The sequence below is a fragment of the Pan troglodytes genome, chromosome 21 (assembly GCF_028858775.2).
Source record: "Pan troglodytes isolate AG18354 chromosome 21, NHGRI_mPanTro3-v2.0_pri, whole genome shotgun sequence".
NCBI classification, from domain to species: Eukaryota; Metazoa; Chordata; class Mammalia; order Primates; family Hominidae; genus Pan; species Pan troglodytes.
The window spans coordinates 57098278-57113545 of record NC_072419.2 but is presented as its reverse complement, the minus strand read 5'-3'; the positions used below and the strand labels follow the sequence as shown (position 1 = coordinate 57113545).

Sequence of the window (15268 nt, the reverse complement as noted above, 5' to 3'; positions counted from 1 at the left end):
CCCTATGTTGCCCAGGCTGGTCTCAAACTCCTGAGCTCAAGCAACCCTCCCACTTTGTCCTCTCAGAGAGCTGGAATTACAGGTGTGAGCCATCATGCCTGGCCATGACTTCTTTCGTTCAATATCACATGTGTGAGATCATCTATGTTGCTGTGTATAGCAGTCAATTCTTTTTCATTGCTGTGTAGTATTCCAATATATGCATAAATCAACAATTGCTTTACTCATTCTACTGCTGATGGACATCTGGGTTGTTTTCAGTTTGGAGTATCATGAATAAGCCTTCTTTTTTTTTTGGGCCGGGGGGACAGAGTCTCACTCTGTCACCGAGGCTGGAGTGCAGTGATGCAATCTCAGCTCACTGCAACTTCCGCCTCCCGGGTTCAAGTGATTCTCCTGCCTCAGCTTCCCAAGTAGCTGGTACTACAGGTGCATGCCACCGCGCCCAACTAATTTTTGTATTTTTAGTAGAGACACGGTTTCGCCATGTTGGCCAGGCTGATCTCAAACTCCTGACCTCAGGTGATCCACCCGCCTCGGCCTCCCAAAGTGCTGGGATTACAGGCGTGAGCTACCACGCCCGGCGAATAAGGCTTCTATGAACATTTGTGTGTGAATTTTTGTGTGGTTTGGGCACTTGTTTTCATTCCTTATCGGTAATGACAAGGACTAGAATTGCTGGGATGTGGGTTAAGCACATGTTCAACTCTGTAAGAGGCTGGGTGCAGTGGCTCACGCCTGTAATCCCCAGCACTTTGGATGGCTAAGGCGGGTGGATCACTTGAGGTCAGGAGTTCGAGATCAGCATGGCCAACATGGTGAAACCCCATCTCTACTAAAAATACAAAAATTAGCCAGGCGTGGTGGTGGGCACCTGTAATCCCAGCTACTGGGGCACGAGAATCGCTTGAACCCAGGAGGCAGAGGTTGCAATGAGCTGAGATAGCGCCACTGCACTATAGCCTGGGCAACACAGTGAGACTGTGTCTCCAAAAAAAAAAAAAAAAAACCTGTAAGAAACTGCCAAGCTGTTTTCCAAAGTGGCTTTAGTTTTTTTTTGCATTTCTACCAGCAATGTATGAGAGCTTCATTGCTCTACATCCTTGCCAACACTTGGTATTTTGGTGGTTTTTAAGATCTAGCCATTCTAGTGGGTGTAAAGCACACATCTCTGCCTCATCTATTCCTTACAGTAACTCTTTGGAGATGGAAACTATTTGTAGTGGATTAAGGACGGCTACAAACTCCTTAATTCCTTCCATGGAGGGGTAGAATACAGTTTCTCTCCCCTGATTCTGGCTGGGCTGTGTAACTGCTTTGACCAATAAACTACAACAGAAGTGACACTGTGTCAGTTTCCATACTTAGGCCTCGAGACATGTGGCAGCTTCCCTCCTGCCCACTGGACTGCTTGCTCTGGGGAGGTCAAACAGCCATGCTATGAGGAAGCCCACGCCAGCCACGTGGAGAGCGTGCACGGGGCAAGTTACACCAACCAACCCCAACCAGCCCAGCCCAGGTACCAGACAAGTGATGAAGGAGCCAGCTTCGACTCAAATGAGCTGAGTCCTCTGTGCCCTGCTCTAGCCCACAAAATAAATGGGTGGTTGTTTTACATCACCAAATTTTCGGGTAGTTTGACACAGCAATAGATAATCAGAACCATTATTTTCATTTTGCGGAGGAAAAAATAAATATTCTGAGAGGTAACGTGACATGTCCATGGCCCCACAGTAGAAGGAATCAGAAAGTGAAGTGCCAACAATTGGCATTATATCAAATGTTAAAAGAGGTCCCAGAACAGAGGGGTGAATTTCAGTGACAGACAGTGATCAAGACAGGCTAATGGAAGAACTAATAGAGCAGACGGGAAGCTGGACTTTGATTTCTAACAGCCTAATTTTATCTGAAAGGAAGTGGCTTCTCTCTCAACCGTGCAGCCCAGGGCCTGCCTTCTCTCGGACCTGTAAATTGATCAAACAGTGTTTCTGAAGACCGAGGCAGGGACCTGGGGGGACAGTGGTCCGTGGTGTGACATCACCTGCCCCTAGAGGACCCTACTCATCCCTAACTTGGATTTCAAAGCAGCTCTTAAAGAGAAAAAAGAGGCCCCAAGCTAGGGCTGATCACCGGACACCTCTCTCTGTAGTCATGTAGCCCCACAGCACACAGCAGACATACCAGGTAAGCCAAGCATGAACCTCTAGGGGCCAAGAGGATTTCTAGAATATAAATGGCATTGGCACAGCGTGCCCATGCAGGGGCTGTAAGCTCAAACACCCCCAGGGGTCCCACAAGCATCACATATTTGCAGAACTGGCTGGGCACATTCTGTCAACACAGACACATGGGAAGAGTCTTTGCTTCCAAAAGGATGCATGTTCTCTTCCATTTCTTGGAACATGGGATCCTCTTGGTCTGGCTTTACTTTCCCACTTTCAGTAGGATCAAAAGAACAGAGAAACATCATCTATCAAAAATACACAAGCACGTGGCGGCTGTGGAGTCAGGAAGGCTCCCCGGGAGCAGCCGGCACTGTATCAAGCTGGAAAGCATGCTTGCTGCCCACAGCAGGTGGTCGCTTGCTTGCCACGTGACATGGCGGCCGATGCTTGCAAGGTAGGAATGAGTACCCCAGGAGGGCCAGATCTTTGCTTTTCTGAGAGAAGCCGGAACTCTAGATTTTTCACATGAAATTCTAAAAATGTCACAAGCTAATGCCTGCTTTTTTCCCCCCCAGAAACATCAAATTATCTGCAGGCAGGATTGGACCTGTGGGTCATCTGTGTGTGGCCTCAGGATTAAATCTTTCCATGAAGCATCTCCAGGCTTCGAGTTAGGAGGACCTGCCTGATGCTGCCTGCAATCTTGAGTCTCCTGGCAACACAGACACACACTTCCCACCACAGGAAGCTGTGATGGTTTTTCAGGGCTGGGCCACATGGGTCTCTCCGCCTGTCCACATGGACTCCTGACCCCAGCCCTCTTCAGGCTGATGCTGGGTCTCCTTGCGCAGAATGCCCACGTGGATGACGGGATGGGATTTGAAAACAAAGGTGTCCCTGGAGCATCCATCCACACCATCCTCCCGACCTGCCTTCCCTGCCCGCAACCACGATCCTTCACCCAGTGCCCAGCCATACCACATCCCTGGCCTCCCCGCCTTTGCACAGGCTGGTCCCTCTGCCTGAATGCACTCCTTCCCCATCTGTTGAATTCTCTATTTCTCCTTACAGCCCCAGATTCATCACCACCTGTTATACGAAGCCTTCCCAATTTCCCAGGCAGGACTCAGCACCCCTGGCTCTGGAATCCCTTCACACCTTGACCTTACCTTCACAACAGCACTGTAGCATGGGACGGCACCAACTGGTACCCAAATCAGTCTCCCCACATACACTGGGGCTTGATGGGAATGGAGATGGACTGAACTCTCTTTGCATACTCAAGCTTATCATGGGGCCCATTCATGAGAAAGTGCCCAATGCAGCCGGGCATGGTGGCTCACGCCTATAATCAATCCCAGCACTTTGGGAGGCCGAGGTGGGAGGATCACTTAAGGCCAGCAGTTCAAGACCAGCCTGGTCAACATGCTGTCTCTACTAAAAATACAAAAATTAGCCAGGCATGGTGGTGCATGCTTGTAATCCCAGCTACTCAGGAGGCTGAGGCAGGAGAATCACTTGAACCCGGGAGGCAGAGGTTGCAGTGAGCCGAGATTGCATCACTGCACTCCAGCCTGGGGGACAGAGCGAGACTCTATCTCGAAAGGAAGGAAGAAAGGAAGGAAGGAAGGGAGGGACGGAGGGAAAGACGGAAAGACAGAAAGACGGAAAGACAAAGACAGAAAGAGAAAGAAAGAGTCCAATGCGTGGTGGTAAAGAAAGGACAATCCAGGCTGTTAAAAGCCTGTCTTGTTACCTAGCTCCCACCTGGACCCACATCTGAACGTAAACATTGACTCAAGAGAAGAAACCACATAGGTCCTCTTGGGATTTCTGCTGTGACCCTAGAGGCTGGGCCTAGGTCCGCTGAATAGGTAGGGATGACTCAGTGCCTGCTGTCTAGGGTGGCTTTGTGCCGGGCACAAAGAAAGGCGTTCAATGAACATCTGGGGCTGCTGTTACTGTTACTCCCTTGGGTTCTCACAAACACTCTCAGGGTCCGGACACGGTGCTTCTCAGGGACATAAACGCACACCACTGGGCCCAGGTGGCCAGGCTTCCTCCACTCTGGGGAGACACAGGGCCTGGTCACAATATGGAGCTCTACCCTTTGGGCCTCCAGGCAGACACCTCAAGCCCAGGTTACTGGTTTGCCTCTAATAAGCTTGGGAGCTTCTAGAAAATTCTATCAGCACTCCTGGGGGCTCCACACCTGGCTGGCAGCAATCCTAGGAACACTGGGATCTAGAAGCAATTTCTTTTTCTTTTCTTTTTTTTTTGAGACACAATCTTGGTCTATCACCCAGGCTGGAGTGCAGTGGCGCAATCTCAGCTCACTGCAACCTCCACCTTCCGGGTTCAAGCAATTCTCCTGCCTCAGCCTCCTGAGTAGCTAAGATTACAGGCGCCTGCCACCACACCCGGCTAATTTTTGTATTTTTGGTAGAGGCAGGGTTTCACCATGTTGGTCAGGCTGGTCTTGAACTCCTGACCTCAGGTGATCTGCCCGCCTCGGCCTCCCAAAGTGCTGGGATTACAGGTGTGAGCCACTGCACCCAGCCTCTAGAGGCGATTTCTTGAGACTCTGGCGTGGGAGGCTTTATCTTCTGGGCCATTGTCTTCCATCTTCCTCCTCAGCCAGGCTAGTAGATTTGGGCCAATCAGACAGAGTAGGAGGTAAAAGCAGAGAGAACAGAAGGATTCAGGAAGGAACTCGATGCCCAACTCCACCACGGGCTGTGGCCTGGGCAAGAGACTCCTCCTAGGCCTCGCAGGCCGGAAGCCATTTCCTGGCTGTCTCCATGTTTGCACAGGGGACGGTGCAGAGCTGAGGAAAGTTAAATATAGTCTAGCGTCCCCGCTGAACGGCTCCCTGCATCGGTGCCCGAGAGTGCCACCTTGTGGTCCACTCCTGGCTCCTCTGCGGAATAAAAACCATCTCGAGGGAAGGACGAGATCAAGATGGCCGCCTCAGGAAGCACTTGGGGTTGAGTGAGAGAGAGAGAGTGAGAGAGAGAGAGAGAGAGGAGGGAGTGTTTGCACGTGGCTTTCCTCTCAGCGCTGGCCGCTGCCCCATTCCTCCTGGTTGCTAACTCACCACCAAAATGGCTTCCGCAGAAAACTCCAGCAAGGGCCTGAAGTCTGGCCTGGGCCTAAACCCACGCCTCCCAGGCAGCCACTCACCAGGTCAGCCAGGCTGCAAAACTCTTCCAGCCTGAGGAGCATGCCCTCGATGGTCTCCTCCACCTCCTTCGCCTGAAAAAGAGACGATATCCTGGAGATTAGCAAGTGGTTTCCAGGGAGACAAACACCCTTCATTTTTTTTTTTTTTTTTTTTTTTTTTTTTTTAAAGCAAACTAAGTCTTAGGATTATGTGCCCGGTTCCTGCTCGACCCCCTTCCACTGCCTCCTTTGAAAGAGCAATAAACAGGCAGCAGTCCTGGTGCCCATCACGGAGGACTGGTTAAAGCCACCACGGCCTCTCCATTCTACGCAGCTTTCAAAAGAGACAAGATCAACAAATACAGGAAATAACAAAGCTACCCATATCCTCCACGTTGTACAGATGAGGACACGGAGGCTCAGAGAGGTGGGGTAACCTGCTCAAGATCACACAGTTAACAAACAACGGGGCAAGGATCCTAATCCAGATGGAGTCCACAACCTTACAGCCTGCTCTAATAAACACAGTGGCCCCGGTGATACCCCGGAGAGAAAAAGCAAGCTGCAGACGGTGTCAGATACAAACCATACCAAAAAAAATGTGTGAGGCGGGCGGATCACCTGAGGTCAGGAGTTTGAGACCAGCCTGACCAACATGGCAGAACCCCGTCTCTACTAAAAATACAAAAATTAGCTGGGCATGGTGGCGTGTGCCTGTAGTCACAGCTACTCCGAGGCTGAGGCAGGAGAATCGCTTGAACCTAGGAGGCGGAGGCTGCAGTGAGCCAAGATTGCACCACTGCACTCTAGCCTGGGCAACAGAGCGAGACTCCGTCTCAAAAAAAAAAAAAAAAAAAAAAAAAAAAAAGTACATGTCTTCACAGAGAAAGGCCTGGAATGATATGTGCCAGACTGCTAATAGTTAAGAGATGTGCTTATACTTAAAAAATTTGTCGTTTATCTGAAATTCAAATTCAACCGGGCATCCCATAGTTTCTTTGGAAACCCTATTAACAGGGCTTACTTAGTCCTGGGCAGGAGGAGTTGGGAAAGGGACTCTGACAAGGGAAACTTGAATTTTTTATGTTATGTAAAGGGTCCATGGCCGGGAGCAGTGGCTTATGCCTGTAATCCCAACATTTTGGGAGGCCGAGGCAGGAAGATCACTTAAGTCCAGGAATTCGAGACCAGTCTGGGCAACATGGTGAGACTCCATCCCTTTAAAAAAAAAAAAAAAAAAATTAGCCCAGGTGCAGTGGCTCACGCCTGTAATCCCAGCACTTTGGGAGGCTGAGGCGGGCAGATCACGAGGTCAGGAGATCGAGACCATCCTGGACAATGTGGTGATCCCATCTCTACTAAAAATACAAAAATTAGCCGGGTGTGGTGGCACACACCTGTAGTCCCAGCTACTCAGTAGGCTGAGGCAAGAGAATTGCTTGAACCCGGGAGGCGGAGGCTGCAGTGAGCCAAGGTCACACCACTGCACTCCAGCCTGGGCGACAGAGCGAGATTCCGTCTCAAAAAAAAAAAAAAAAAATTAGCCAGGCATGGTGGTGCATGTCCGTAGTCCCAGCTACCCAGGAGGCTGAGGCTGCAGTAAGCAGTGATCGCACCACTGCACTCCAGGCTGGGCGACAGAGTGAGAACTTGTCTTTAAAAAAAGAAGAAGAAATAAAACCCAGTCATCAGGCTGGACATTAACATAAATGAGTGAAACAGGCCATCAGGCTTGTGATCTGAGAGGTGCTCATCCAGTCCTCCAGCTGCTGGCCACTAGCTGCCATCAGGAAATGCAGGCCCGGAGCTGCCAGATCTTTCCATTTTCCAAGAGAAGCCAGAAATCCTAATTTGATAGGAAATGCCCCAATGTTTAAACATTGGAACACATTTAAAAAACCCTTTCATGCTTCACAAATTAAGCCAATAACGAACGTGCAGAAGGCCTGCCAGTGTACAACTGCTTCATGCACTTGTGTAAAAATTAGGGAAATAATTAGCGGTTTGGCCAGGCGTAGTGGCTCATGCCTGTAATCCCAACACTTTGGGAGGCCAAGGTGGGCAGATCACCTGAGGTCAGGAGTTCGAGACCAGCCTGACCAACATGGCGAAACCCCGTCTCTACTAAAAATACAAAATTTAACCAGATGTGGTGGCATGCGTCTGTAGTCCCAGCTACTCAGGAGGCTGAGGCAGGAGGACTGCTTGAACCCAGAAGGAGGAGGTTGCGGTGAGCCAAGATTGTGCCACTGTACTCCAGCCTGGGAGACAGAGCAAGATCTGTCTTCAAAAAAAAAAAAAAGAAAAATTAGGTTTTTTTTCCCCCTCAAGTATCTACTACTTTTATGACTTCTAAAATACCAGTTTCTGTTGTTATTTTTGTAATGGCCAGCATTCAGGAAGAAAGTTCGCCAAGCACATGATCTGCTTTCCCTACCAGGCCACACCGTCCCGCTCCAGGGAGGCGTGCTCAGGGTTTCTGGGCAGGCCTAGTCCCTGCCCCCTGCACCTGAAGGCTCCCTCACCACCCACTTGTCCCCAGAGAACTGTTTATACAGCACCAGTTCCTGCTGCTTCCAGCATGAGCCATCTCCACCACAACAAAATAAACGACTGCACAAAAAAACATCTTTCAGGCTGGAGTATAAATAGTACCAAGTTGCAATTTTAAACTCTGCAACCTTCATCTCACAGCTGGGACTATTTCTGTGCCTCAGTCGGGGAGAGGGGAGAGAAGACGGGGAAAAAGAAAGATCATTCCCCCACCCAACCCCAAAATTAAATTACAATGAGAAAATGTCATTATCGCACTAAGGGAGAAAGGATGGAGCCAAGAGGTCACTGTGGTTAGAGGAGAAGATTGGTTGTTCTTTCTGGTCCAGGGGAAAGAAAGAGAAAGAGAGAGGAGTGGGGCACAGCGGGTGATGGAGAGATCCTGGGAGTGCAGGTGCACACAACGCAGACACGGATCCAGACATGCTTAAGAACACACAACCTGCATGGGAGGCCACAGAAGCCCATGCCCCAGCAGGGTGGGATGCCTCCTTCCCAAGATGTTTCTGCAGCACTGTGTTTGTAGGAAGTGCATTGCAACCCATCCTGGCCCGCTCAGGAAGGGCACGGCGTGGTCACGGCACTTCTGGGTTCACCTTACCCTCTGCCAGCCATGCAGCTGGAACCCAATGGCTTAACCTCTGCATTTCACTGCCACTGGATCCCCTGTGACAGGAACCATCAGGCCCGTTTGGCAGAATGGTCAGGAGGTTAACCTGACATCATAGATGTGGCTAACTGATTTAACAGAGTGCTGACACACAATAGGTGCGTGATAAGGGGTTGCATTCCATAGCTCGCTTTCTCTCTTTTTTTGTATTTTAATTTTTGCAGAGACAGGGGTCTCACTATGTTGCCCAGGCTGGTCTCAAGCTCCTGGCCTCATGCAATCCTCCTGCCTCAGCCTCCCAAAGTGCTGATATTATAGGCATGAGCCACTGCACCCACCCAATCTCTTTCGCCATAGAATAAAAACAAGGGCTAGTCACTGTATTTGAATTACCTCATTTACTTCTCACAAGAACCCTATGCAGTAGGTGCTACTATTTCCCTCTTTATACGGATTGAGAAACAGAGGATCAGAGAGGTTAAGTCCCTTGCCCAAGCTCACACAGCTAATAAATATTGAAGCCAGAATTCGACCCTGAGCACTCTAACTCCAGAGCTAGAATGTGTAACAAGATGTTCTTTGGGGCTGGGTAGAGCGGCTCATGCCTGTAATCCCAACGCTGGGAGGCTGAGGCCAGAGGATCGCTTGAGCCCAGGAGTTCCAGTTTAGCCTGGGCAACAGGGGAAAGTTTGTCTCTATAAAAAGAAAACTAACTGGGCATGGTGGTGCACACCTGTGTGGTCTCGGCTACTTGAGAGGCTGAGGTTGGGAGGGTCACTTGGGCCCGGGAGGTTGAGGCTACAGTGAGCTGTGATGTACCACTGCCCTCCTGGGTGACAGAGTGAGATTGTCTCAAAACAAAAACAAGATGCTCTTGGGGGAAGTTAGAAATGTGTCCCCTTTGTTGCTGCTTGTCAGCTATGGTCAGTCCCCCACCTCACCCCCTGGTACCTAGGGAGGTTCCCAAAAGCAGGAAGGATCAAAGCGAGAGTTTGCTGACTGTCTGGTCAGCAAAGGGAGAAACAAGCCCAAGACATTCCCGACCAACAGGAAGGCGCTCAGGATAAGCCAGCCCACCATGCCCACAAATCATCCATGGGCAATTTTCTCTCAAGATTATCCCCTAAGTGGCCTCAGAAATGAGAGTCCCGCAGGCTGCAGCCCACGTGCCTTTTTAACCAGCCTGTGAGCAGATGAATGCCCTCGCTGTTCTTCACAACCCCCTGGGCATAAACTGCTCCACTCAGAGGGGAAGGAGGCGAGAGGCTCACTTTAAGTGACATTCAAGGAAGGACCAGTGGAGATGGTGAGTGGGTTTTTTTTTTTAAACAAACACCTGCGAATCATGGTTTTCACTTTTTTTTCCCACATCCCCGCTTCTCACAAAGTGGCAGTGCAAGCTTCCCAGCTGGGAATGCCCAAACATTGAAGAGGGGCTGGCCCTGCTCACCAAGGGGCTGGCACAAAAAAAAAAAAAAAAAAAAAAAAAAAGGGTCCTCCACCCATGATCTTCTCTAATTCAAAAAATGGAAACTCCATCATCCTCTCGTTCAGGCCAAATACTTCGGAGCACCCTCGACTCTTCTCTCCCACCTCCCACCCCATCCAATGTGCCAGCAAATCTTCTCATTTCTACCTTCAAAATGTCTCTACCCAAATCCAACTACTTCACTCTCTCTCCCATACAACCAAGCACCATGGCGCAAGTCACCATCGTCTCTTGCTAGGACTCTTGCAGTAGCCTGCTCGCTGGTCCCAGCTTCCTGTTCTTACTGCCCTTCAATCTACTCTGTGCAGTCCTGTTAAAACAAAAGCTCTCCCCACCCCAAATCCTCCACTGTACCACTTTGCACTCACAGGGATGGCTGCAATCACAAAAATGGAAAATGATGAGGGCTGGCGAGGATGTGGAGGAATTGGAAGCCTCACGCACTGCTGGTGGGAAGGGTACAATTGTGCAGCTGCTCTGAAAACCCGTCCAGCTTCTCCTCAAAAGGAACACAGAGTCAACTTATGGCCAAGCAATACACCCGAAAGAAATGAAAACAGACCAGGCGCAGTGGCGCACACATTTAGTCCCAGCACTTTGGGAGGCTGAGGCAGGCAGATCACTTAAGCCCAGGAGTTCAAGGCCATCCTGGGCAACATAGTGAGACACCGTCTCTACAAAAAAAATACAAAAATTAGCCGGACATGGTGGCATGTGCCTGTATTCCCAGCTACTTAGGAGGCTGGGGTGGGAAAAGCACTTGAGCCCAGAAGATCAAGGCTGCTGTGAGCCATCATGGCGCCACTGCACTCCAGCCTGGATGACAAAGCAAGACCCTGTCTCAAAAAAATAAAAAATAAAAATAAATAAAAAAGAAATGAAAAATATGCTCTCACAAAAACTTGCACAATATTCATTACAGTCAAAAAGTTGAAAAGCCTGGGTGTGGTGGCTCATGCCTGTAATCCCAACACTTTGGGAGGCCGAGGCAGGCAGGTCACTTGAGGTCAGGAGTTCGAGACCAGCCTGGCCAACATGGTGAAACCCCCTCTCTACTAAAACTACAAAAATGAGCTGGACGTAGTGGCACAAGCCTGTAGTCTCAGCTACTTGGGTGGCTGAGGCACGAGAATTGCTTGGGGAATCCAGGAGGTGGAGTTTGCAGTGAGCTAAGATCGCTCCACTGCACTCCAGCCTGGGCGAGAGAGCAAGACTCTATCTCAATTAAAAAAAAAAAAAAAAAAAGCCCAGGCGCAGTAGCTCACGCCTGTAATCCCAGTACTTTGGGAGGCCAAGGGGGGCGGATCACAACGTCAGGAGATCGAGACCATCCTGGCTAACACGGTGAAACCCCGTCTCTACTAAAAAATACAAAAAATTAGCCGGGCATGGTAGTGGGCACCTGTAGTCCCAGCTACTCGGGAGGCTGAGGCAGGAGAATGGCGTGAACCCAGGAAGCAGAGCTTGCAGCGAGCCAAGATTGTGCCACTGCACTCCAGCCTGGGCAACAGAGTGAGATTCCGTCTCAAAAAAAAAAAAAAGAAGTAGACACGACCCAATATCCATTAAGTGATGAATGAACAAATAAAATGTGATGTATCCCTACAATAGAGTATCATTTGTCCATAAAAAGTAATGGAGCACCAGCACACACTACAACATGGATGATCCTTGAAAACATGATGCTAAGTGAGAGAAGCCAGGCACAAAAGGTCATGCATGACATGATTCCACTTACAAGAAATGTCCAGGCTGGGCACAGTGGCTCATGCCTGTAATCCCAACATTTTAGGAGGCTGAGGCAGGCAAATCACTTGAGGTCAGGAGTTTGAGATCAGCCTGGCCAACATGGCAAAACCCCATCTTTACTAAAACTACAAAAGTTAGCCAGGCCTGGTGGCATGAGCCTGTAGTCCCAACTACTCGGGAGGCTGAGGCATGAGAATCGCTTGAACCGTGGAGCTGGAGGTTGCAGTAAGCCAAGATCGTGCCACTGCACTCCAGCCTCCGCGAGAGAACGAGACTCCATCTCAAAAGAAAAGGAAGGGAGGGAGGAAACGTCCAGAGATCGGCAAATCCACAGAGACAGAAAGAAATAGATTCGTGATTGCCCCTCTGCATGGAGTGGCAGGGAGAGGAGGGAATAACTGCTAATGGTGATGGGGTTTCTTTTTTGGGTCATAGAAATGTTCTGGAATTAGGTCACGGTGATGTCTGCACAACACAGTAAATATACTAAAAGCCAACAAACTATATACTTTAAAATCATACATTTATACATGAATTATATACCAATTTTTTTTTCTTAGAGATAGGGTCTCACTCTGTCATCCAGGCTAGAGTGCAGTGGTGGGGCCATAGCTCACTGCAGCCTCCAACTCCTGGGCCTCAGGGATCCTCCCGCCTCAGCCTCTTGAGTAGCTGGGACTACAGATGGGCACCACCATGCCTGGCTTCAATTTTTTGAGTCCTCCCTCATCTTCTACCTGCTCAGAAAACACCTAATGGGGGCCTCCCCAGCCCTACTCCATCTGGAGCCTCCACCTCCCCCTGATCTCACTGCCTGTTGCTCGTCCCCACCCACAGCCTCACCGCAGGGCCTTTGCACCTGCTGTTCCCTTTACTGGTGAAAGTTGTCTCTCACTTCCTTCTAGCTTTTGCTCAAATATTTCTTCCAGGTGAGGCTTTCCCTGACCCTATAGCTCCCCTACTCCCGGTCCTCCTGCCCCAATTTACTTTTCCCTTTAGCATTTATCACCATCTAACATACTATTTTTCTCATGGCCGGGCATGGTGGCTCACGCCTGTAATCCCAGCACTTTGAGGGGCCGAGGCGGGCGGATCACGAAGTCAGGAGATCGAGACCATCCTGGCCAACATGGTGAAACCCCGTCTCTACTAAAAATACAAAAAATTAGCCGGGCGTTGTTGCGGGCGGCTGTAGTCCCAGCTACTCGGGAGGCTGCGCCAGGAAAACGGCGTGAACCCAGGAAGCGGAGCTTGCAGTGAGCCGAGATCGCGCCACTGCACTCCAGCCTGGGCGACAGAGCGAGACGACTCCGTCTCAAAAAAAAAAAAAAAAACACACACACACAAAAAATAACATACTATTTTTCTCAACTTGTTTCCTGTCATCTTCCCCACCAGAATGAAACCTCCGGAGGACACAGGTTTTTGTCTCTTTTATTTGTCTTTCAATTCCCAGAGCCTAGAACAAAGTCTGGCAAATAATAGGTACTTGTGTTTCAAAGGTGGCCTTCCAACTCCCTCTCATCCCACAAATGCTTTTGCAAAAGGACCTTGCAGCAACTCCGGTGAAGAGGTGGGATCCAATTCTTCCCACTCCCGAATCTAGGCTGGCCTGTGACTTGCTTAGACCAATAGGATGTGATGGGAGCAAGGCTCTGTGACTCCCAGGTCTAGGCCTCAAGAGACCTCAAAGCTTCTGATTCACCCTCCGGGAAGCCAGAAGCCACATAGGGAAGTTCAGGCAGTATCACAGGGCAACTAGATTCAATAATAACTTAATTGTACATTTTAAAATAACTTAGAGGTCCTAGCCAGAGCAATCAGACAAGAGAAAGAAATAAAGGGCATCCAAACCAGTAAAGGGGAAGTAAAATTTGCTGTTTGCTGATGACATGATAGTATACCTAGAAAACCCTACAGACTCCTCCAAAAAGCTCCTACAACTGATAAATGAATTCAGCAAAGTTTCAGGATATAAAAACCAATGTACACAAATCAGTAGACTGCTATACACCAACTGCAACCAAGCTGAGAATCAAATCAAGAACTCAACTTCTTTTGCAACAGCTGCAAAAAATAAAATATTTAGGAATATACCTAACCCAGGAGGTGAAAGACTTCTACAAAGAAAACTACAAAACACTGATGAAACAAACCACTGACGACACAAACAAATGGAAACATATCCCATGCTCATGGATGGGTAGAATCAATATTGTGAAAATGACCATACTGCCAAAAGCCATCTACAAATTCAATGTAATTCCCATCAAAATACCACCATCGTTCTTCATGGAACTAGAAAAAAAAATCCTAAAATTCATATGGAACCAAAAAAGAGCCCTCACAGCCAAAGCAAAACTAAGCAAAAAGAACAAATCTGGAGGCATCACATTACCTGATTTCAAAATGTACTATAAAGGCTGGGTGCGGTGGCTCACACCTGTAATCCCAGCACTTTGGGAGGCCGAGGCGGGTGGATTGCTTGAGATCAGAAGTTCAAGACTAACCTGGCCAACATGATGAAACCACGTCTCTACTAAAATACAAAAATCAGCCAGCCGTGGTAGTGCATGCCTGTAATCCCAGCTATTGGGGACACTGAGGCAGGAGAATTGCTTGAACCCAGGAGGTTGATGTTGCAGTGAGCTGAGATTGCGCCATTGCACTCCAGCCTGAGCAACAAGAGTGAAACTCTGTCTCAAAAAATAAAAATAAATAAAAATAAAAAAAATAGGCACATAGACCAATGGAACAGAACAGAGACCCAGAAATAAACCCAAATACTTACAGCCAACTGATCTTTGACAAAGTAAACAAAAACAAGAAGTGGAGAAAGGACACCCTATTCAACAAATGGTGCTGGGATAATTGGCTAGCCACATGTAGAAGAATGAAACTGGATCCTCATCTCTCACCTTATACAAAAATCAACTCAAGATGCATCAAACACTTAAATCTAAGACCTGAAACCATAAAAATTCTAGAAGATAACATTGGAAAAACGCTTCTAGAGATTGGCTTAGGCAAAGACTTCATGACCAAGAACCCAAAAGCAAATGCAATAAAAACAAAGATAAATAGTTGGGACTTAACTAAACTAAAGAGCTTTTACACGGCAAGAGGAACAGTCAGCAGAGTAAACAGACAACCCACAGAGTGGGAGAAAATCTTCACAATCTATGCATCTGACAAGGGATTAATATCCAGAATACTAAGCAAGAAAAAAAAAATCCCATCAAAAAGTGAGCAAAGGACATGAATAGACAGTTCTCAAAACAAGATATACAAGTGGCCAACAAACATATGAAAAAATGATCAACATCACTAATGATCAAGGAAATGCAAATCCAAACCACAATGCGATACCACCTTACTTCTGCAAGAATGGCTATAATCAAAAAATCAAAAAATAATAGCTGTTGGCATGGATGTGATGAAAAGGAACACTTTTACACTGTTAGTGGGAATGTAAACACTTTTAGGCTGTTAGTGGGGATGTAAACTAGTACAATCACTACGGAAAACAGTGTGGAGATT

At 48.4% G+C, this 15268-nt stretch overlaps 1 protein-coding gene across 3 annotated transcripts in view; it reads right to left on the bottom strand.

Moving 5' to 3' along the window:
• Nucleotides 1-15268, bottom strand: part of BCAS4 (breast carcinoma amplified sequence 4) — an 82648-nt gene that overhangs the window by 54169 nt on the left and 13211 nt on the right. For all 3 annotated transcript variants that reach the window (XM_514721.7, XM_063803110.1, XM_001168029.7), the window contains exon 2: nt 5349-5420. In XM_514721.7, the coding sequence (XP_514721.2) occupies nt 5349-5420 (72 nt within the window). The remainder of the gene's footprint in view (nt 1-5348; nt 5421-15268) is intronic.